Source organism: Xenopus laevis, chromosome 4L (genome assembly GCF_017654675.1).
Source record: "Xenopus laevis strain J_2021 chromosome 4L, Xenopus_laevis_v10.1, whole genome shotgun sequence".
NCBI lineage: Eukaryota > Metazoa > Chordata > Amphibia > Anura > Pipidae > Xenopus > Xenopus laevis.
In genome coordinates, this window is record NC_054377.1 from 62935784 (window position 1) to 62957562 (window position 21779).

General features: G+C 39.4%; 1 protein-coding gene and 1 non-coding gene across 2 annotated transcripts; one reads left to right on the forward strand and one right to left on the reverse strand.

Moving 5' to 3' along the window:
* Positions 1-1607: 1607 nt before the first annotated feature.
* Positions 1608-1681, forward strand: trnat-agu. Its single transcript has one exon. It is a non-coding gene; the product is annotated as a tRNA-Thr (tRNA).
* Positions 1682-4874: 3193 nt separating this feature from the next.
* wdr88.L (WD repeat domain 88 L homeolog) lies at positions 4875-21142 on the reverse strand. The gene is made up of 11 exons (XM_018258024.2): positions 20504-21142; positions 18438-18548; positions 17819-17907; positions 17139-17202; positions 14498-14636; positions 13753-13882; positions 12402-12586; positions 9193-9275; positions 7592-7660; positions 7049-7141; positions 4875-5548 (listed from the first exon to the last, which is right to left on the reverse strand). The coding sequence occupies exons 1-11, from the start codon at positions 20609-20611 to the stop codon at positions 5411-5413; spliced, it is 1209 nt and encodes a 402-aa protein (XP_018113513.1). The 5' UTR covers positions 20612-21142; the 3' UTR covers positions 4875-5410.
* Between the last annotated feature and the right edge of the window lie 637 nt (positions 21143-21779).

Genomic DNA, 21779 nt, shown 5'->3' on the forward strand with positions numbered 1-21779 from the left:
GCCCACGCCTCAGAGGGAAGAATGCCAATACTCCACAATCAAGACAGAGAGAGTGCTCCTGGAGCCCACCAGAGTAACTGACTTTAGGGCCCCCCTGCTCAGCATGCAACATGAATTGGTGGTGGGAGGTGTCTGGCTGCTTTCACTCTTATTCCTGCCAATTATATTCCAAATTAAAGGAGCAGGAAAAGTCTTTTTCTGTGGGTTCTGGCAAATGCCACAGGGTCTGCTATAAGTTGTCATAGAAAGTCAGTATTTAGTGGGCTGGTGAGGGCTGATTGGGCCTCTGTGTACCTGAAATGCCAGGGCCTATTGTGAATCTCAGCCCGGACCTGCTTGGGGATGCCAAAAGTTAGGCACCCCCAAGTGATTGCATTTACTTTCCTGAAACCCCGGGCCGGTGAAAACTGCACCTGCCCAGGGTTCTTCCAGTGAGCACCACGGAGCCATCATCTTCCGGCTTCTTCTTTCGTCAAATTTCCTGGGGCAGACACATGCACAGTATAACGAAATAACTGGTCTTTTCGTTAAAGTTTGGCTTTTCGCGCTACTGCACATGCGCAGCCGCGAGAAAAAAGAAGAAGCCAGAAGACAATGGCTCTGTGATGCTACACTGGCCCAGGGTTTTGGGTAAGTACATGCAATCACTTGGGGTGCCTAACTTTTTTTTGTTCTTTCCCATCTATTTCCTTATGCCTCTCTGTAAAGTTTTCCTCTATCCATTTTTTTTCTTTCTTCCAAATTTTTCTGTTCTTATGTACAAGATATATGGTTTCTTTGGTGAAGACACAGGAGCACAACTGTGTGCCCCAGAAATGCCCCTTTTTGCAATTTTCCTGCATCTGTTAATTTTTTCTTCTCGTATTCTATTCCTAATTTGCTTTATAATCCTCCCTTTCAATCCTACTTTTGTTTTAGCTATTTTTTATTTCTTCTTTCATTTTCCCTCTTCATGCACTATTTCTGCCCCTACTTGCTATTATATATATTCTCATCATTTGTTCCCCTTCATTTCTGTGCTTTCTGACCCATACTTTGTCTCACTCACCTCACTTCTACTCAACCACCTCACTTTAACTCACTTCTGCTTACCTTTTCTACACTGCACTCTCAGCCACTGTTTTCTCACCATTTTGCTTTTCCTAAATTGCAACAGCCGCTTCCTCTTTGCGACATTCTTTCCGTTTAGGTTAGAGTGGCGCGGGCGGATAATTCTTCATTTTAGTGCTAAATCCCAGCGCAGTCCAGGAGTCCCAACCAGCACGGTGCATTTGCATTACTTAATAAAGTTCCAACCTGTGAATCTCTGCTCTTCTGGAGGAGAACGTGTCGCCTAATGGGATGGGCTAAGTGGCAGAAAAGTAGTAAGTCTGTATCCGTGACAGCCGTGTAAACAGGGGCTTTGTTTTAATGACTCAACTTGCTGTTATATTAGCGCTCCTGCCATTAGGCGTCAGGGCAGGAATTCCATGAAAAATAAAGCGACACGTGCTGAGCAGACTCGGCCCATAGCGCGCGCTGCGCAAAAAAGGTCGCAATATAGAGGCGTATCTGAGCTTAGTGTTGTGTAATGGAAAATATTCTATTTTCAGGCTCATTCGCTGTGCGGCGCCGTGGCTTAGTTGGTTAAAGCGCCTGTCTAGTAAACAGGAGATCCTGGGTTCAAATCCCAGCGGTGCCTTCGGGGTATCATCTGTTTTAATTTGGGGTTTTTATTATGCAGTAGCCCTCATTTGCAAACTGCTTTGTGCGTGTTCGTTAGCCACATGCTATTCAACTACAGCAATGTATGCTGTAAGTATTTTTTAATAAAGACAATTTCAAAAGGATAACCAATCCCATTGCATAGCTGCGTGAAGGGAAGACAAGCGCTGTTGCTTGCTACAGACCGCACTACTGAAAAGAGCCCCTCTGGTTCCCTCACTGTCCTATGTTTCCTGTCAGGAAGCGGAAGGAATGAAGTAACAGCAGCTGGGGAGGCAGAGAATGAAGTGGGCGGAGACTGAGCAGTAGCAGAGGTAAGAGAGACCTAGAGGCTGCTGAGAGACTGGTGATGTTGCCCATAGAAACAGCAAACACATTCATTACTATGCTCTCTGGGCTTTTTCCATTCTGCCATCATTCCTGGGATATTTTCCATTTTCATACTGTGTATTAGTCTTATTCCCTCCCTGTATATAATGTGCTTTGGGTGCTACTACCCCCTGCTGTGCTCACTCTATATTGTGTTCATTGGGTGCTCACTGCCTCTTATTGCTGTAATCAATAAAAGAATATAATTGTATATACTGTAATAGGCGTGCTGTACCTGCTTCCATCTTACTGTATTATTGTGACTATCATCTTTATATTGTCATCTTTATAGCATTTCTTTATATTGTTCTTAGCATGCAAGAAACACCGCTCTAATTGTATAATATGCTGGTGCTTTTATGGCCCATATCTCTCACTGAATAATGTGCTAAAGATTCCATTTCTAATCATTCTCATTTTATGTGCTGGGGATGCAATTTCACTCCCCATTGTCTTACCCTATAACGTGTTTCAGATTGCTGTGATCTGGCGTACTAAGTACCCCTTTGCAGTTGTAAGAACAGGGGGTGGAGGAGGCCCCATAGACAGCACCCCAGGTTCACTTAATGCCTGTTGAGGAAACTGGGTGTTTGTTGGTTGGAACAATGATGAAGAGTTAGTTGACAATACTGTTGCAATACTGATTTGGTGGGCATATTTCCCTGGCCACAATGTGACTGTCACAAAATGCTGTGACCCAGACTGTTCTGGGCCACACTGTGTTTCAAGCAGTGCATACCATCCCTTTTCCTTTTATAACCCACTTCAACAACTGCTCTATCCTGTGGGAAAGTTGGACATTCATTGAAAATTTCCACTCAAATGACTTATCTGGGAGGTTAATAAAGCGATTACACAGTTTATATACCATGCAATATGAAAGGAATATACCAAAAGACTGAATCTATAACAGTTTGGCTAACCCTTCTGCCTAAATTATTATCACATATTTATATGGGCCAACATATCCATTAATGCTGTACAATACATATTTGTTTATTCACAGATTTACATACAAAAACAAGCAATACCTGATAGGTAAAGGGCATTGAGAAGGAGAATACAAAATATTATCAAACATAGTTTTAGAGAAGGGTAGGCAACATGAATGAACATACCTGCTAAGCAGACTCAGCACCAGCAATAGGGGATGCAGACCATGCTGGAATATATAGTAGACCATGCGTTTGGCCTTGGCTAATATATGGGGTTTTATTATATTATATTACTAAAATAATCATCTTTCTGGGGTCTTGAGATGAAAATGTAGCTGTGGGGCTAGTGTTAGAACTTTGCTTGTAAAAGACCATGATTGTATTTGTAAGAAATGGTCAATAAAGCTAATATAAATAAGAATGCCTTTGACAACCCTATGTGGAGAACTGGGGGCCCATAAAATTTGCATCATGGCAATACTGGTGAAAACCTTCTAAAAATAGTGAATTTTCTCTAATATATCTACACTCTAAAAGGCATGTGATCTAAGGCAGTGATCCCCAACCAGTGGCTCTCGAGCAACATGTTGCTCACCAACCCCTTGGATGTTGCTCCCAGTGGTCTCAAAGCAGGTGCTTATTTTTGAATTCCAGGCTTGGAGACAAGTTTTAGTTGCATAATAACCAGGTGTACTGCCAAGTCTTGTGTAGGGCTACCAAATGGCTAATCATTATTACCAAGCACTTATGCACCACCCAGGAATAGTTTGTATGCTTGTATTACTCTTTTTACCTCTGAATGTGGCTCACAAGTAAAAAGGGTTGGGGTCCCCAGGTCAAATTCTCTCTAGTGAGTGCTCCTAAAATGTAAAAAAGTCAAACCCAAATGACATTCATTATTGTAAATATATAAAGAATTACAAAACACTGAGCATACACAGACCCCAAAGTGGAGTCTTTACCATGAAAAAAGCAAAAATGTAGTATAAAAAAAATCTAAGGGCAGTGGCCAACGGGGAGATTTGTCGCCAGCAATTATTTATGCACAACTAATCTCCTTAAAATGTGTCTCCATTGGAAATAACTGAAATCGCTGGCAGTAAAACCAACATATTGCAAAGTTTCCTCTGGAGGAACTTCGGGCGACTTCACGATAGTTTTACCTCCAGTGATTTCAGTTGTTTCCAACGGAGCACATTTTCAAAGCCATAGTTACATTGTGTTAGGGATTAGATCCCAGTCTAATAAGAAAACAAAAATTGCTGTTACTAATAAAAATCCATGTTTAATGACAGCCACACTTTCACAATTTTGGATGTTCAAATGGTTATTGCATCTGCAAATGTATACACAACTAACTTGCCCCTTTACCACCTCTTCTAAATAAGTGATGGCGGTACAATTGTAGTTCTGCCACAATTGGAGTACCAAAGGTCTGTAAACATGGACTAAAGTGTCACTTCCAACAACTGCTAATTTTCTTACACAGATTTGGTCCATGCATGTGCACAATTAGCCACTACCACAAGTTAAAGTTGTGTTGTTACTGCAAACAGTAAGGCAAAACAATAACTGACTGTAATGCGGAGAAACATTTTTTTTTGGTGACACAAGGAACCATTGTTTTTAGTTAAACTTTACAGTCTAACGCTCAGTGTAGGATGGGAATATGAGCTCTTCCAAGCTACCCACAAACATACGTAAGCTCCAGAAATCCGATCTTTGTCCCTGTGGTCAGATATTTGTACCAAGTTTCCACATGTGCTGGTGGCCTATTTACACTGCTATGAGGCAGTGCAGGCACTTACAGCATCTGTTTATCCAGTGATCCCAAGCAGAGACACATGATTTATATTCAAGCTGAAATTAATGTAGAAATCATTTATGATACATGAGCATTCTCCAGTTGTATAGACAGAAGTTTCTTGGTCTTAGTAAAGGTCTACATAATTCACTTGGAGTGGCAAGTAGGTTAGCCCCCCAAATTAATTTAACTGCTAACGTTGCCTAGGCTGAAACACGTTTGTGATTGAATTCCCAGGGGGGCACAGAGTAGAGCATTTTTGAATTTACGCTTCTTTTTTTCAATTCATGATAGAGTGAAACCTCAATTTTACATCCCTTGATTTTAAGTTTTCCCTTATTTTATAATGTTGTTTTCTGGTCCCACCTATATATTATGCATTATACATTTCCCTGATTTTACATTCTCCTGGATTTTACACCATTTTTTTTCTGGTCCCCTGGAAAACGTAAAATGGGTGTTCTACTGTATTAGTATTTGTTCACTGCTAATACAGTGAATACGTAACATCACAGCCCTATGCAGTTCTGCCCAAGGCCAATGAATGCAGCCTTTCTTTCAGCTGGATTTTCTATAAGTTTCCCGTGATTTGCTTAGTTTAGTCTTCAGGATCTGGGATGGAGGGTAAAGGACACAGAGTTCTTGAAGGTGATGCAAGGCGGCAGAAAACACATCTGTTCAGCAAGTCAGGATTATCCCAGTTCATGATAGAAAATGGCTTCTTACATTCTTCACACTAGAGAGAAAGAAAAAAAGCATTTATATTTTCAGAAAAAAAATATAGATTGGATAGAATAAAGGTGATAAATATACTGAACAATTGCAAGGGTCTTTGCAGATACACACAGTACAATGAAAAGAAAAAACTATACTTTACTCTCAGACACACTGGCAATCAATGTGCAGCAGTTTTTGATACCAAAGTGGCTGCCAGACTTTAAGTTTGTAAGCATTTGGCAGATAGTTTTTTATGCCCCAGAGTGATAGTCCTTATTTTTAGAAATGCCTCTGATCAAAAGCTTTATTTGGAAACACAAGTTTTTATTTGTGGGTCAGTTTTAAGTGGGTGCCATCTAAGGGGGAAAACATTTTTGTTTTATTTTAAGTCCTCATCCTACTGGGTTAGGAGTGTCACAGGTAGGTATGGGATCACTTGATTTGTTGTTAGGATCCCAAGCCTCCTGTAGAAATGTGTGTGAAAAGCTTTATTACTCCATGGATCCACCAAATAAAGCTTTATTACTCAATGGATCCACTTTTAGAGGCACATTTATCAAGGGTCGAATTTCGAATTCATGTGAGTTTTTTTAAACTCCCCAAAATTACCATAAATTCGAAATTCGACCAATCAAAATTTATTATAAAATCAAATTTTTTCAAGTCGGACGAATTGAAACAAACCGAAAAATCGAATCGAATTTGATCAAACTCAATTTGAGGGGTTTTTTTTACGAAAAAACTCAGTGAGGAAGGCTGCAAACATCTCCAAATTGATCCCTGGTCCTCTCCCATTGACTTAAACAGCAGGTGGCGAATAGTCAAATTTAAAGGGCTATGATAAATCTCAAAAATCAAATTGGATTTTTTTTTAAAAAACTCAAATTTGGATAACTCCCTAGTCGAATTTGAGCATTTTGACCATAATAAAATTCGAAAATTTTAATTTTCAATTCGACCCTTGATAAATCTGTCGCTTACTCCGATGTAGAGAGTGAAATTCTGAGATAATTTGCAATTAGTTTTCATTTGTGGTTTTTGAAGTTTTATTCAGCAGCTCTCCAGTTTCTCTCAATTTATCTAGTAAATTATCTAGTTGCTAAGGTCCAAATTACCATAGCAACCATGCACTGGTTTGAATAAGAAACAGGAATATGAATAGTAGAGGCCTGAATAGAAAGATGAGTAATAAAAAGGAGCAATAACAATAAATGTGTAGCCTTACAGAGCATTTGTTTTGTTAGATAGTGACCCCCATTTGAAAGCTGCAAAGAGTCAGAAGACGAAGGCAAATAATTCAAACACTATAAAAAAATGAAGACCACTTGAAAAGTTGCTTAATATTAGCACTTCTATAACACATTAAAGTTAACGTCAAGGCGAACCACCCCTTTAAAACACTAACCACAACAAATAGAGCTTAAAGATAGAGAGGCCGCAATGAAGCTACCATATTGACATTAAATGAGTTCGATTGAATACAGCTTCATTTGGTGACCATCAACATGGCTTAACTAACCTGAGCCACTGCTGAACCACATGCTCTGAAGTTTTCTGTAACTGCAGGAATCTTTTCATAGTTTTCTATATTCCACAATCTCAGAGTAGAGTCCTATTTATAAGAAGATCAATAAAACAAAATGATCATTCAAAAGTAAAGAGGGGTCTGCTGACCCTCCACAAGAACATGCTTAAGAGAAATTAAAAATGGCAGATATTCCTGGGACAGGTAATATGGCTGAGCTATGACACTCAGGAGGGTCTGGGGGTAATCGATTACCATCACCGGGGGGGGGGGGGAGCCTAAAAATTAGCACTACTCCACTGATTAACCCTTTCCTTCTCCTATAAGGGAAAATAAGGGAGTATAAGCCTTGATTACATACGTCTCTTGGAAATCATATTATAGGAAAGAAGCAGCAAATATATCAGATTGGGAATGGTGATCTGTGCAGTTTGATTTTAGCAGTGCTTTTCCACAGAAGCCTCTAACAGTGAAGATTAAAGAACTGAAGTTCACACTATGCCATATTTATTAAGAGAAAAAAATGTAACTTGCAACCTTTGAGGAAGAAACAATCCACTTCTTGTTGGAGCTCAGTGACACATCCAGCACCCAATCTTCATGCCCCTACAGATACAGGAATAAATCACTGCCATGTAGCACATCAGGTAATAACATATGATATTATCTAGCAGCATTACTATATTTGGAATATTGCACAAGTTAGGGGGTCTGTTGCAACCCAATAAGAGATTTTTGGGGATTTTTAAAAAAAAAATCATTTTATGTAATCCTATTGTACAGCACTGGCATAGCTGATAAGAATGATTCACATTGAAGACAATATCTATTACCTCCATGATACTGGAACCACAACAATGCATATTGGGATCTACTGTATGTCATTGGACAAAGATGCAAGCTCCAGACCTCAATCTTTCACTTGGCTTGGTGTGGCAGAAAGTATCCATAAAGAAATGTATTTGTCTAGTCTACAAGATGAGGGCACCCTATGGAATGCATCTTCATATGAAACATGCACATCCAGCTCTAACACACTGCCTATGGTTGGTATGGATGTTTTGTACAGTATACAATTATACCACTGGATTTCCTCGACGAGTCGTGTATATGAGACGCTTCTCAGACTTAGCTGTCCTTTACAACTACACTTTCAAAACGAATAAGCTTTTTTAAAGGGATACTATCCGTTTCTCAAAAGAGCAAACATATTTTTTTATATTTCATTTTGACATGGGGCTAGACATATTGTCAGTTTCCCAGATGCCCCCAGTCATGTGACTTGTGCTCTGATAAACCACTCGTTAGGGAGCTAGCACACGGACAGATTCGGGGAGATTTAGTTGCCTGAAGACGAATCGCCTCTTCTGCGGGGCGACAATCTCCCTGAACTGCATTCCGCCTGCTATAATGAGAAAACGCCAGCGCCAATGCATTCGCAGTGCTTCGATTTCTGAAGTTGCCTCACGAGGAGGCAACTTCAGAAATCCATGCGCCGCGAGTGCATTGCGCTGGCGTTCTCTCATTATAGAAGGCGGAATGCAGTTCGGGGAGGGCAGTTCGGTGAGATTGTCGCCCCGCAGAAGAGGCGATTAGTCACCAGGCGACTAAATCTCCCCGAATCTACCCGTATGCTAAAGCCCTTACTGCTGTACTGCAAGTTGGAATGATATAACTTCCCTCCCTTTCCCCCCCAGCAGCCCTTCAGCAGAACAATGGGAAGGTAACCAGATAGCAGCTCCCTAACGCCAGATAACAGCTCCCTGGTAGATCTAAAAACAGCACTCAATAGTAAACCCCAGGTTCCACTGCGACACATTTAGTTACATTGAGTAGGAGAAACAACAGCCTGCCAGAAAGCAGTTCCATAGTGTAGCACTGACTCTTTCTGAAAGCACATGACCAGGTAAAATGACCTGAGATGGCTGCCTACACACCAATATTGCAACTAAATAAATACAATTGCTGGTTCAGGAATAACATTTTATATGGTAGAGTGAATTAGTTGCAGTGTAAACAGTGTAATTTAGAAATAAGAACTACACCATAAAATTCATTTAAGAAAATCACTTAAGGACAGGCATTTGTATTACATCACTATAACAGATGGTGCATGCTATATTCGTTTAATGAAATACCTTTAAGACGAGTTTCTTAGATGCTGCAATTACATCCCAGAGGACTACAGCTTTGTCATAGCCACCAGATACAATGACAGACACTGAAAGACACAATCAGAGTTTCAGGTCATAGGATGCTAAAGGAGTCTAGAATGAGGTCACTAATTATATGAGACCACTGCAAGCACATTCTATTATATATATTTCTAGTTACTTCTGGCCTGCTGAGGAATACAATGACCCCAATCTACTAATGCAGTTGTTAACTGCACCAATGCACTAGCAACAAACAAGCAATTCATTTTGATCTAATAAAAGCTTGAAAATGTGAGCCGAGATCTGATTGATTGCTATAGGTGACTACACTGGTCCGTATTAATAAATGAGCCCCAGTGGTTTTCTGTTTATTTAAAGGAACAGTAACATCAAAATATGAAAGTGTTTTAAAGTAATAAAAATATAATGCAGTGTTGCCCTGCACTGGTAAAACTACTGTGTTTGCTTCAGAAACACTACTATTGTTTATATAAATGAGCTGCTGTGTAGCAATTGGGGCGGCCATTCAGAAAAGGTATCTGTTATCCACTATTTAACCTTTGCCATATAGACTTTTTTCAATTTCCGCCATTGCTACACAGCAGCTTGTATATATGAACTATAGTAGTGTTTCTGAAGCAAACAGATCAGTTTTGCTAGTGCAGGGCAACAGTACATGATATTTTCATTACTTTAAAACACTTTCATTTTTTGGTGTTAATGTTCCTTTAAACACTATGCACTGTAAGGCTTATACAGTGTTATATTCATTAAAATGTCCCTGTGGGAAAGTCTATGTAGGGCAGACCTCATGGAAGGAAGTAGCATAAAAGTACTGCCCAGAACACCAAAACTGATACCCCAGCATCACGTCACTTGACTGATCATAACTCCTCACAGCTACAGTGGATGGAGTTACAAAATGTAGAACAAGCATCTAGGGATAGAAAGAGAAGATTATTGCAAAGAAATCATCTGGATAAGAAGACAGCAAGAGAATAAATGGGTTAGTGTAAAATGTTCCCTTTAATATTGTAACTGCTGTTAGTTTGTAACCGATATGTATCTTGGTCCTCTTTCCCACACATATATATGAATACTGCCTTAGCCTGCAGGTGTTTCTCAAGAGTGGTAAGAGAATACATCACTGTTAAATGAAATAAGTAAAATTGCCCAAATTCTGATTGGTTCCTCCTGGCAACTTTACTCTTGCAATTAAGCACTTATGTTTGTAAATCTGCCCTCTAGTATATGTACAATAAAGTGGTTTGCAGCATCACTTCTGTGTACTTCTGGTTGTGTTCCAAGCATCTATTACTTCCATTAAGGGGAAATCAGAACAATTAAGAATACATGACTCAGCTCTGAATGCCATGGGGGATCAGGCATGGGTACTACAGCTAAAATTTTCTACATGAAAGCAATTGCTTACATTAATATGCTATCATCTAGTGTAGTGTATAACAATAAGAAGCTTTTCTTGGAAATTAAAGTTTTGGTCTCACACAGAACTTTTTATCAATAGATATCATTGCTATCTGTCTGGGTGACCAAATACTGACACTATTGTACAGGATTTTTGTTTATGCTGAGTATTATTTCAGCAGTAAATTCACTAATTGAATAGAATTAGGCATGTGATGTGTATGCATTTTTTATATATACCGTATATACTCGAGTATAAGCCGAGTTTTTCAGCCCCCAAAATATGCTGAAAAACTCTACCTCGGCTTATACTCGGGTCAAGCGCAAAAACGGTCGCCGGCGTCCAAGAATAGTCGCCGGCGTCCAAGAGTAGTCGCCGGCGTCCAAGAGTAGTCGCCAGCGTCCAAGAGTAGTCGCCAGCGTCCAAGAGTAGTCACCGGAGTCCTAGAGTAGTCGCCGGCGTCCAAGAGTAGTCGCCGGCGTCCAAGAACAGTCGCCGGCGTCCAAAAACGAGACGCCGGCACCTCCAATGGGAGAAGAAACCCTCAATTTTTTGATTGAAACTTACCAGAAGCTACTGCATTTCTCACCCTAGGCTTATACTCGAGTCAATAAGCTTTCCCAGTTTTTGGAGGTAAAATTAGGTACCTCGGCTTATACTCGGGACGGCTTATACTCGAGTATATACAGTATATAAAGTTAGGGCCAGGCGATGTGGATCTCAGGCTGCTGAGAAACGCAGGCCGATAATCCACTCCTCAGCTGCAGCTCTGCTCTCAATGTGCCTGTACACGAATGCAAGGCCGCGGCTCGGGTGCAGGCAGATGCAAAATCTCACATTTCAGCATTGGAATTCGTCCACAGCATCTGTTTGCAGCAGAGCCAAGGCAATGTATTTGTGTAGCAGAGAGCAGTGGAGGAGCGGATTATTGACTTGCATTTTTCCTCAAGCAGAGAGCCACATCATCAATGTGCCACAGTCTAAAAGGCACATTCTCAGGGACCCATGGTCTACTAGACATGTCCCAAGTTCTGTCTCATTTCACCCATCAAGTTAAGGTGCTAAATGCCATACTGTATATCAGTGATGGCCTCACAGTCCTTCAAGAGCTTTGGAGTCTCTCTTCTCATGCCAGTAATAAATCTCACAGCTAGGAATGAATGCACCCCCACCATTTAATAGAATTGTTTTATTGGAGCTTTGATGCTCCTCCCTCTATATTAGTGAGATCTACACTGAGATTTGTGCTAACATAAAGTAGAGAGCATCTGAATGAAATTTAGGCATGTAAAAGTAACATATATGAACAGGAGATAGAGAGCAAATGCAAACAGAGAAACTAAAGGCAGAGCTGGGAATTTCTTGAGAGCACACATATAAGCATATGATTAGCTGTGTCTCTATGCATGACAATATGAAGATAACCTGAAGCTCTGACTTTGAATTGACAGCACACAATGGGGGTATATTTATCAAAGAGATTTATCAAGGGATTTTGAAAGGCATATTTATCAAAGGATGAACTTTCACTTTCACCCATTGATAAATACTCTTAAAAATCCCATAGAAATGAATGGGATTTTGAAAGGCGTATTTATCAAAGGATGAACTTTCACTTTCACTCATTGATAAATCCCATAGAAATAAATGTAGAGTGGCGGAATTTCACTGTGGCGATCTCTAACTTAACTCTTTGATAAATATACCTCACGTGTTGCCATTATTTTTGTCAGGTACCTACAATGGTAAAAGAAAAAGTACTTACTGTCATCTGAAAATGCACAGGAACTAACAGATCCTTTATGCACTTTATGAAGAACATCAGGTCGGTGATGGCGAAACTGTCCAGCATTGATATCCCAGAGTTTTAAACTTTTGTCCCAAGATGCTGTGCATAAAAAATGGCCATTCGAAGTAAAGTTGCAGTCTGAAATGACATTGGAGTGTGCACTCCAAAAGAAATATCATTCAATTGAACACAAAAGCTGACTAATAGGTACACTAATATGTATACAAATATATTGTATGTATATTAATGAGAGATAATGAGGCTTGGGATATCATAAGACCTTTCAAACTGTCCCCATCAGTAGAATAGAAAGGTTGATACACCTCTGTAAAGTGTAGCTGTTATACAATTGCAGCTTGGTCTTAGTTTTGTTCATGGCATATGCACTATTATTAACTGATGTGCTCCTCTCAAAAAAAGATTTTTATGTGAAATGTGCTGCCTACAGCAGACACTGGGGCTGTCAGGCTCGACAGTGCAAAAGTGGGCATTCCCGCCTAAATCCACGGACAGGGACCACCAAAGGCAGTGTTTATCCATTTCAAATACAGAATTTTGAAGAAGCCAAAAACTGCAAAAAAGCTTTGGCCTTTGTGGTTTCCATAGAGAGGACCACAGAAGTAAAAAAATCTGTGAGTGTCCGGAGCCAAAGCCGTGAAAAGACCTGAATGTCCAAGAACCAAACTGAGCCGAAGCTGCGAACAAAGCCACAGCCGCAAAGAGACCCAAAAGCCACAAAAAGACCCAAAGTTGAAGTCCTGAAGCCTCAAAAAGACCTGAAGCCACAAAAGGAGCTGAAGCTGAAGCCCCGAACTTTGAGAAGACACGAAGACACGAAAGGAGCCTAAAGTAAGTTCCACTGAACATCAATGTGTTTTTTTTTTATTTAAACCCCTGACCACCAATGTAACATTTTAATACTATATAGGACCCTGACCAGCAATGTTTCAAATTTTTTTTAAAAAAAAAAAACTTCTATGTGGGACCCTGGCCTCCAATGTTTCAATTTTTTTTGTATGGGCCCTCGTGATTTCTGATGGCAGCCCTGCCGGTGCATATATATATATATACAGGTAGTGGTAGTAAAAAAACGCATGTGCCATACTAGGTAAAGTTAAAGACATAAACAGTTAAATGACTGCTCTTACAAGAAAGGAAGAAGCAGCATTTATTCAAGTAGCTGGAAAAATATGCCCCATGTAAGCACAGAGAGTGACTATAACTTTTTAAAATCATATATCAGTTCAATAATAAAACATCAATAAGCCAATAATTGTGGAATTAAACCATGCCTCCTCCATTACGGTTATTTTATATAAATTCTTACTTTCTTATTGTAATGGTGGCATGCTGAGCTTTAATATCCCATAGCTTTATAGTTCTGTCAGAGGATACTGAACACACTCTCTGAATCTCTGGATCAAAGCAGCATCTTGTTATGGTGCTCAGGTGCTGATCTGGAAAAGAAAATCAGTTTCACGCATTCCCTTTAAGATCAACCTAGCCATCACAATCTTTACTATTAAAGACTATTCTTCATTGAAAGATGTCAATGAGAAACATATGCAAACTATTTCAAGCATTTCCAGCAATCTAAAAATAAATATATATGTAAAAGTACAGTTAAGAAAATGATATTGAAAGCTCTGTGCAGAGCCATCTGGAGGGTTGCATGCCAAATGCTGCCATATGTCATTTTTATGGCACCTATCTTACCTTACCACTTTATGATTTTCCCTGTAGAACATAATAATTTCATTATATTCCAGACATTGAGTATGTGTTACCCAATAAGTGGAAACGGTTGGACAGCACTGGTCAGAGGATCCAGGAAAATACTGGCAGTTTGTCCTTAAACATTTATACTCCTGGCCAACTTCCAGTCAGGAATGTTTGTAGTCTCTATTGCTATCTGCTCATCATCACCAATAAGCAAGCACATCAAGGTAAATGTGCATATCGGGTTGATCCAAACGTTTGGCCCCAGTAACTAAGTAAGTCAGACTGCTAAACTAGGGGAGACACGTTTATTAAAGGTCGAATTTCAAATCCATGATTATTCGAGAACAAACCTTTTATAAATGCAACCTTTGAGGCTGTTGCAGAATCGATGATATACAAAGAGTTTTCCACATCCAAAGCACAGAGTACAAGCTTTCCATCAGAAGAAATATTACATGAGTTGACAAGGCCTTCCAGGCTAACAGACCACTAAAAATAGAAAAAAAAACATCCATAAAAATCCATCCAGTCATTATTTTATAGTGTTGCAACTCTTAGTAAGTTATCCAATTAATACATTCTACGCCATAGGTCTTTCTTCATATTTTTGTGAGCAACTACCCTTTCATTAGCCTGTACCAAATCAAAAACATCCATTGTGGCAGGACAAGCCTGAGCTTAGACAGGAGGAAAGCAGCTGTAAAATACATCCAACTTTGAATCAGTGTGAATGTGAATGTATGAGATATTGAACATTGTGTATGTGTTTTGGATTACTTAAAGGAACAGTTCAGTGTGAAAATAAAAACTGGTTAAATATATAGTATGTGCAAAATAAAAAATGTTTCTTATATAGTTAGTAGACAAAAATGTAAGGTGTGAATCAAATACAGTGGCAGCTATGTACAGCTGTACTGTATTTTTACTTCCTTCTATAGCATTAGGCTAGCACTCTTGGCACTATACTATGCACAATACAAAATCACTCATACCGAGGGGTTCATTAGATACCTTTAACTGTGTACTGGATTTATGACACAATTGGATGGAGGTTCCTTTCCTCTACAATCCATTAGATCAATTTGTCTGGACCTTATTTTTTAGTGAAAATTCTATAGATCGTGTTCCATGATTTTTTTGTACCTTCTTTCAATGCTGTCTGAAGTTCTACTTTTCTACCTCTATATAAATGGACTCTAGTTATAGTTTTCCCAGAGGGTAATTTTATGAAATAATAATTAGTGATGCATGAATCCAGGCTTTGGTTTGGACTTTGGCTAAATCCTGGCACCTAATCCAAAAATCTGCAATTTTGAATCAAATAGATTCTAAATTACAGTATACAGTAGTTTAGGCAGACTGATTAGCCAATGATTACGTGTTTATGCAATGCCTATGCCTCTACTGTTCAGTTGTCTGAAATGCCTGTCTCCATATTGCCCACTGATCCTTAAAGTGATAATGACACTAAAAAATTATTATTCAAAATATTAATGTACATCAAAAGTTACCTATAGCTCATGCTGATCGTTTTTACACTGATAGGGCTGCTTTTGTAAGTAATTGTTAGTTAAAGTTCCTAAACCTGACTGTTTTGCCAACCTGACTGTCCCATCTCAACATGTCAGTTAGAGATTCTAAAGCTAACAGACCGCTGAAGCTCAAATATGGCAGCCCCCTTATAGAGGAACATAGGGGATCAGATGGATAATGTAAAAGCATCTGTAAATATTTTTATGGCAAAATTATAGATAGCATAAGAAGACAATATTATGATAGATGTAAAAAAAAGGTTTAATTTCTGGTGTTAATATCTCTTTAAGTGCCTGGTCACTGGATACAGATTGAAATCTAGCTGCTAATTTAGGCACTTTGGGTTGGCTTACGTATATGTGGTTTACACAATTGTTAAGGTCAGTTCTTTCACGTTGCAGGTTTGGTTGTATAGTATCTGTTACGTTACATGTCCTTTGTAGGGCTTCATGTGTTGCTCTCTATTTTTTGAGATATGGTTGATCTTGTTCTGCCAAATTCCTAAACTAATTTGCTTGCCTTATATGAATATATAAAGTACATTTACTTTATATATACATATAAGCAAAAAATAGTAAGCAGATGTTCACAACCTCACATTAGGGGGCAGATTTATCGAAGGGTCGAATTTTGAAGTACAAAAAACGTTGAAATTCGACCATCGAATTAAAAAACTTCGAATTCGAATATAGAATTCTAAGTTTTTTCAACAAATTTGGCAATCCTGCGGTCGAATAAAAAACGTTCGTTTCGAACGATTTTAGCGATCGATCTAACGATTTTAGAAAATGGTTGTAGAAGGTCCCCATAGGCTAACATAGCACTTCGGCAGGTTTAATTTGGCGAAGTATTGAAGTCAAAGTTTTTTTAAAGAGACAGTACTTCGACTTTCGAATGGTCGAATATTCGTAAGATTTTTACCTAGAATCAAAGTAAATTCGAAGTCGTAGTATCCTATTCGATGGTCGAAGTATCCAAAAAATTACTTTGAATTTCTAATTTTTTTACTTTGAAAATTCACTCAAATTCACTTCGACCCTTGATAAATCTGCCCCCAAATCTCACATAGTATACTGTATAAGGAGGGCTGCAGCAGCATCAAACACTGTAAAAAGTTGTGTACATTGACTGACTCTTACAAAAACTTACTGGCAAGTAGCCATAATGGCCATCTGCTGGTACCATTCACCTGTTCCACAATTGGCTGCTTAACAGGTTTCCATTTCTGCAATTGACTTTGCAAACAGTCCAGCACAAAGGAAACGCAATGATCAATAATAAGTACAGACACACTTAGGACAGATTTATCTGTAAATGACTCTTGACTCTAATCCGTGATAACTGTTTTTTATTAGATATGATACCAGATATCAGACCAAAGGCCACATTTCAGTTCATCTGGTACATGTTGTGCCCTAGGCAGGTTACAACAATCACATATTAGTATCATGTACTTACAATCACTTGGCCACACTCCATGTCCCACAACTTTATGGTTTTATCATAAGATGATGTCACCATCCTAGTAAACAAAAACAGACCAGTCACAGCACTTACCAGGTTAAAACATTATTATTATATAATTAAAACAAATACCCCATAATGATTAAAGCAGTTGGCTGTTATTCTATTTTCTGCATAGAGTACACTTCTTTAAAAATGTCAACAATACCTACACCATACCTCCCAACTGTCCCTTTTTTCAGAGGGACAGTCCTTCTTTTGACAGCTCAACCCGCAGTCCCTCATTTGTACTGGAAAGTCCCTCTTTTCTCTGCACTGAACAGCCAGAAAAAGAAACAAAGTTTCTCACTTAATTGGCTTTTAGCAGAGAGCCCAGAACAGCTAACAGGTGCAAATAAGATACTTTGTAACAATTTTGAGACACAAAAACACAGTTTAGATAAGGAGAAATATTTTCAAACTTTCATAACCTGCCAAATTTTGTAAAACAAACATGGTAATTAGGGGGTGTGGCCACAGAAAGGGGTGTGGTCAAACAATTGATGCGCTTCATGCGGCCAAAAATTTTTGGTCCCTCTTTTTACTTCCAAAATGTTGGGAGGTATGCCTACACTACACCCCAGTAGAAATCAGTGTAATTTTTGGGATAACACGGAATATATTAAGAAGGCCACCTTTTGTTATCAGAGGTAAGATTACATTCAGAAATGGGAGCCTGGTGTTCATCTCCAAATACATGCACGGGATCACATCTGGAAACATCCTGGAAAATAAAATGTGTATTAATATTGACAGGGGATTAGGGACATTGTACAATAGTTACATTTATGGTATGCTGTACAAGAAATTTAACATTTTAGTTTTTCTACAGCAGTTTTTCTACTCCTACAACATAATGGGGTATATTTATCAAAGAGAAAAGTTAGAGATCGCCACCATCCTCTAGAGTGAAATTCCGCCACTCTCCATTCATTTCTATGGGATTTTGAAAGGCATATTTATCAAAGGATGAACTTTCGCTTTCACCCACTGATAAATATTCTTTTAAAAATCCCATAGAAATTAATGTAGAGTGGCAGAATTTCCCTCTAGAGGACTGTGGAGATCTTTAACTTCACTTTTTGATAAATATACCCCAATGAATTTCCAAGCTGCAGAAGTGATATATCTCTGTATCATCAGTAGCTGAAGCATTTTTAATTGATAAAAACAAGTATTGTACCTGTACAGGAAACATATCTATATCCTTCATTTGCACCCAATATTAATGTCCCCTTTTCCCATCTGACCTACCCAAAGTCTTGCTGTTGCGTCATGTGAGCATGATAATATTTTTGTATCCTCAAAGCAAAAATGACAGGAGTTCACAGCGCCTTTATGTCCTCTAAAAACCCGGAAAGGTACCTGTGGATAAATAATTAGATAAAGAATAAGAATAATAGATATCAGTTCAGTTAAAAGGTCTTCAATAAATTCAATTGCTCTGTTATTTCCTTAGATTTTCCTGCATATTGATTTCATTTACCCATGAGAAAAGCTTTCCATGAAAAGAGTGATATTGTTCAAAACTAAACAGTGTTTTTTTTGTTAGGTCATTAACTGTACTCCGGGTCAGACTGGGCCCAGATCCGCATCCAGAAATTTCTTTGTGCTGCAACCTCCCTTTGTTGGGCGGTCAGGGCAAAAACATTGCGTGTACAGCATGCATGTGTGCCAGCTCAGCGAGGGAGGCCTAAGGGGGCCCTGGCACAGAAGCCCCGGTGGGCCCCCAGTCCGACCCTAACTGTACTGGACTTTGTCACATCAGTACTGTACCCAGGAACAGACTCTTTCAACTCTTTTATAGGACCAGTTACCCCAGAAAATTTCAATTACATAAATGCTCAAGTAGGTTTTGAGATATTCTATGCCACAGCTAGAAAACATAATATTTTTTTAGTTTAAAATAACTAGTAATTGCAGGGCTTTTGGAAACAAGACCTGAACATATGTGGATAGATTGATTAATTTAACCAGATCACCAAATAAAGGATTTGCTCATTAAAGGGTTTGTTCACATTTAAATTACCTTGCAGGATGATGTAGAGAGCGAGATTCTGAGACAATTTGCAATTGGTTTTTATTATTTGCGGTTTTTGGGTTATTTCGCTTGTTATTCAGCAGCTCTCCAGTTTGAAATTGCATCAGTCTGGTTGCTAGGGTCCAGATTACCCTAGCAACCATGCACTGATTTGAATAAGAGGCTCGAATACGAATAGGAGAGGTCTGCATATAAAGATGAGTAATAAAAAGTAGCAGTAAGAATACATTTATAGCCTTACAGAGCATTTGTTTTTTAGATGGGGTCAGTGACCCCTATTTGAAAGCTGGAAACAGTCATAAGAAGAAGGCAAATAATTAAAAAACTATAAGAAAAGAAAAATGAAGGCCAATTGAAAAGTTTAGAATTAGCCATTCTATAACATACTAAACTGTGAATTTAAAGGTAAACCACTCCTTTAAGGCCACCACAGGGTCATATAGGGCTGACCAACATTGGTCTTGTGCAAGCAAATCAATGTATAAAAACCACAATCAATTACTGATCATGAGGTGGTCATATTGGGCCCATAAATGTTATGTCAGCTTGGTCAAGAGAAGCCACACTGGCTCACAAAAGACAATAGGGCCCATTTGTACTGAGCAGACAGTGTACCACAGCACTTGTGACTTTTTCCAGCTTTCAAATGGAGATCACTAACTAACCCCATCTAAAGAAATGACTTTTTTTTGCTTCTATTTCTATTCAGACCCTTTTCCATCCATATTCAGTCTCTTATTCAAATCAGTGCATGGTTGCTAGGGTCATTTGGACCCTGGTAACCAGATTGCCGTAATAGCAAACTGGAGAGCTGCTGAATAAAAAGCCAAATAACTCAAAAACCACAGATAATAAAAAATGAAAACCAATAGCAAATTGTCTCAGACTATCACTCTGTACATCATACTAAAAGTTCATTGAAAGATGAACAACTGGGTCTCCTTACGTCAGTTGGTCTAGCAGTAAACCCGTTTCCATGGTAAAGTGATCCGTGCACTTGCAATATCCCGGACCCTTCTACAAATGTAGATGCTAAAAAGTAAATGCAATCCCTTCAGCGCTGCCATTTGTATATTTGAAAGCGCCCCTGAGTTTTTTCAATTGGCACTGCCCGAAACTACTTCCAGACTGTGATCTCGTCCGCGCTTTAGTCACTTTGAGTCAGTACGCCCCCTAGGGGATTCATAGGCAGTAGCAAAGAACGGGGCTCACTGTGATGTTTATTTGCTGGGAGAAAGTGGGCAAAGTAATGAAGTTGTGTGAGGTAGTTAGTATTAACCTGGGATAATCGCTCACTCTCCCACAGGGACTCTTCGCATGACGCTGGCTCTACCACGGGCCTCTCCTTTTCCACAGCCAGCGGGTTCAACAACATGGTGCAGTCCATTGTAGAACCCGACGCGAGTCTATGGAATGCGTCCCGTCTCCACGGTTACTTGATTACGGAAGCCGGCGAGGAGGCAGTCTCTTTAATATGGAATGTGTCAAAAGCTAGTAGATTTACATTTCCACTGCTTTAATTACAGTCTCCCCAGTAACCATATAAGTACCACCAAACCCTAAAATACCAGCAAGTTCCCCTTAGGAGTGGACAGCCAAAGGCAGACCTGACATGGAACTGCTGTATATAAGAAATGCAGCATAGGTTGCCATGCAGACATACTATGGTGTTTCCAGAGAATAAACTGACTGGATCATAAGAGCTATGGGGATATACAGTAAAGGGAGTGGTGTCCAACTTATTACCCGTGGGCCTCCAGTTGGACAGACTTGTTCTAAGGGGACTCAAACAAAGTGCTGTAGCCGAGAAGGCCAGATAGAGTGAAATATAAGCTGAATAGTTCACTGTCCTGTATATCGTAGAAGCCCAGTCAGGGTAAGGGCACACGCTAAGATTTGGGTAGACGGGCCACGAATCGCCTCTTCTTCAGGCGACTAATCTTCCCGCAAAGCTTTCCCGCCCGCTAGAATCTAAATCGCCAGCAGGATGGCACTCAGAGCGCTTCGTTTTCTGAAGTCGCCTCACGAGGAAACTTCGGATGACTTTGGAAAACGAATTGTTCCGAGTGCGATCCCGCCGCCGATTTAGATTCTAGCCAGCGGAAAGGCTTTTCGGGGAGATTAGAAGTGCGAACAAGTGTCAATTTGTCACCGGGCTACTAAATCTCCCCGAATCTTAGTGCGTGTCCTTACCCTCAAACTACACAGGAGATTTTGTGGGTCACACTTTATCTGATCTTGCCATCCAACACCACAAGATTTGTAGGATGCCACGGAATCTGATCCCCCTATAGCTAGAACGTAAAGTCAGATCATATAAAGACAATGTAATGTATCTCAATGAGAGAAAAAGTCAGACACCATCAGATTTTCTCTCGTTGGATGAAGACGAAGCATTCACATCCAACTGTCGTGTCACGGTGGATGGAAAATTTTCCATGTAACTTTCACATCAGATTTTTGTATCAGTCCCATTTTATTTTGACCCACATGACTATTGTAGGACGAGTTTGGTCGATCTGACACCATCCTATAAAAGCTCTTGTGGAGTTTAG

What these genes read in the sequence shown, in the direction of transcription:
- wdr88.L (XM_018258024.2), bottom strand. Translation starts at nt 20,611, where the DNA reads ATGGACTGCACCATGTTGTTGAACCCGCTGGCTGTGGAAAAGGAGAGG. An exon ending in AGAGTGAGCGATTATCCCAG is followed by an intron (nt 18,549 to 20,503) that starts GTTAATACTAAC and finishes ATTTATCCACAG; the next exon opens with GTACCTTTCCGGGTTTTTAG. An exon ending in CTTACCTCTGATAACAAAAG is followed by an intron (nt 17,203 to 17,818) that starts GTGGCCTTCTTA and finishes TTTGTTTACTAG; the next exon opens with GATGGTGACATCATCTTATG.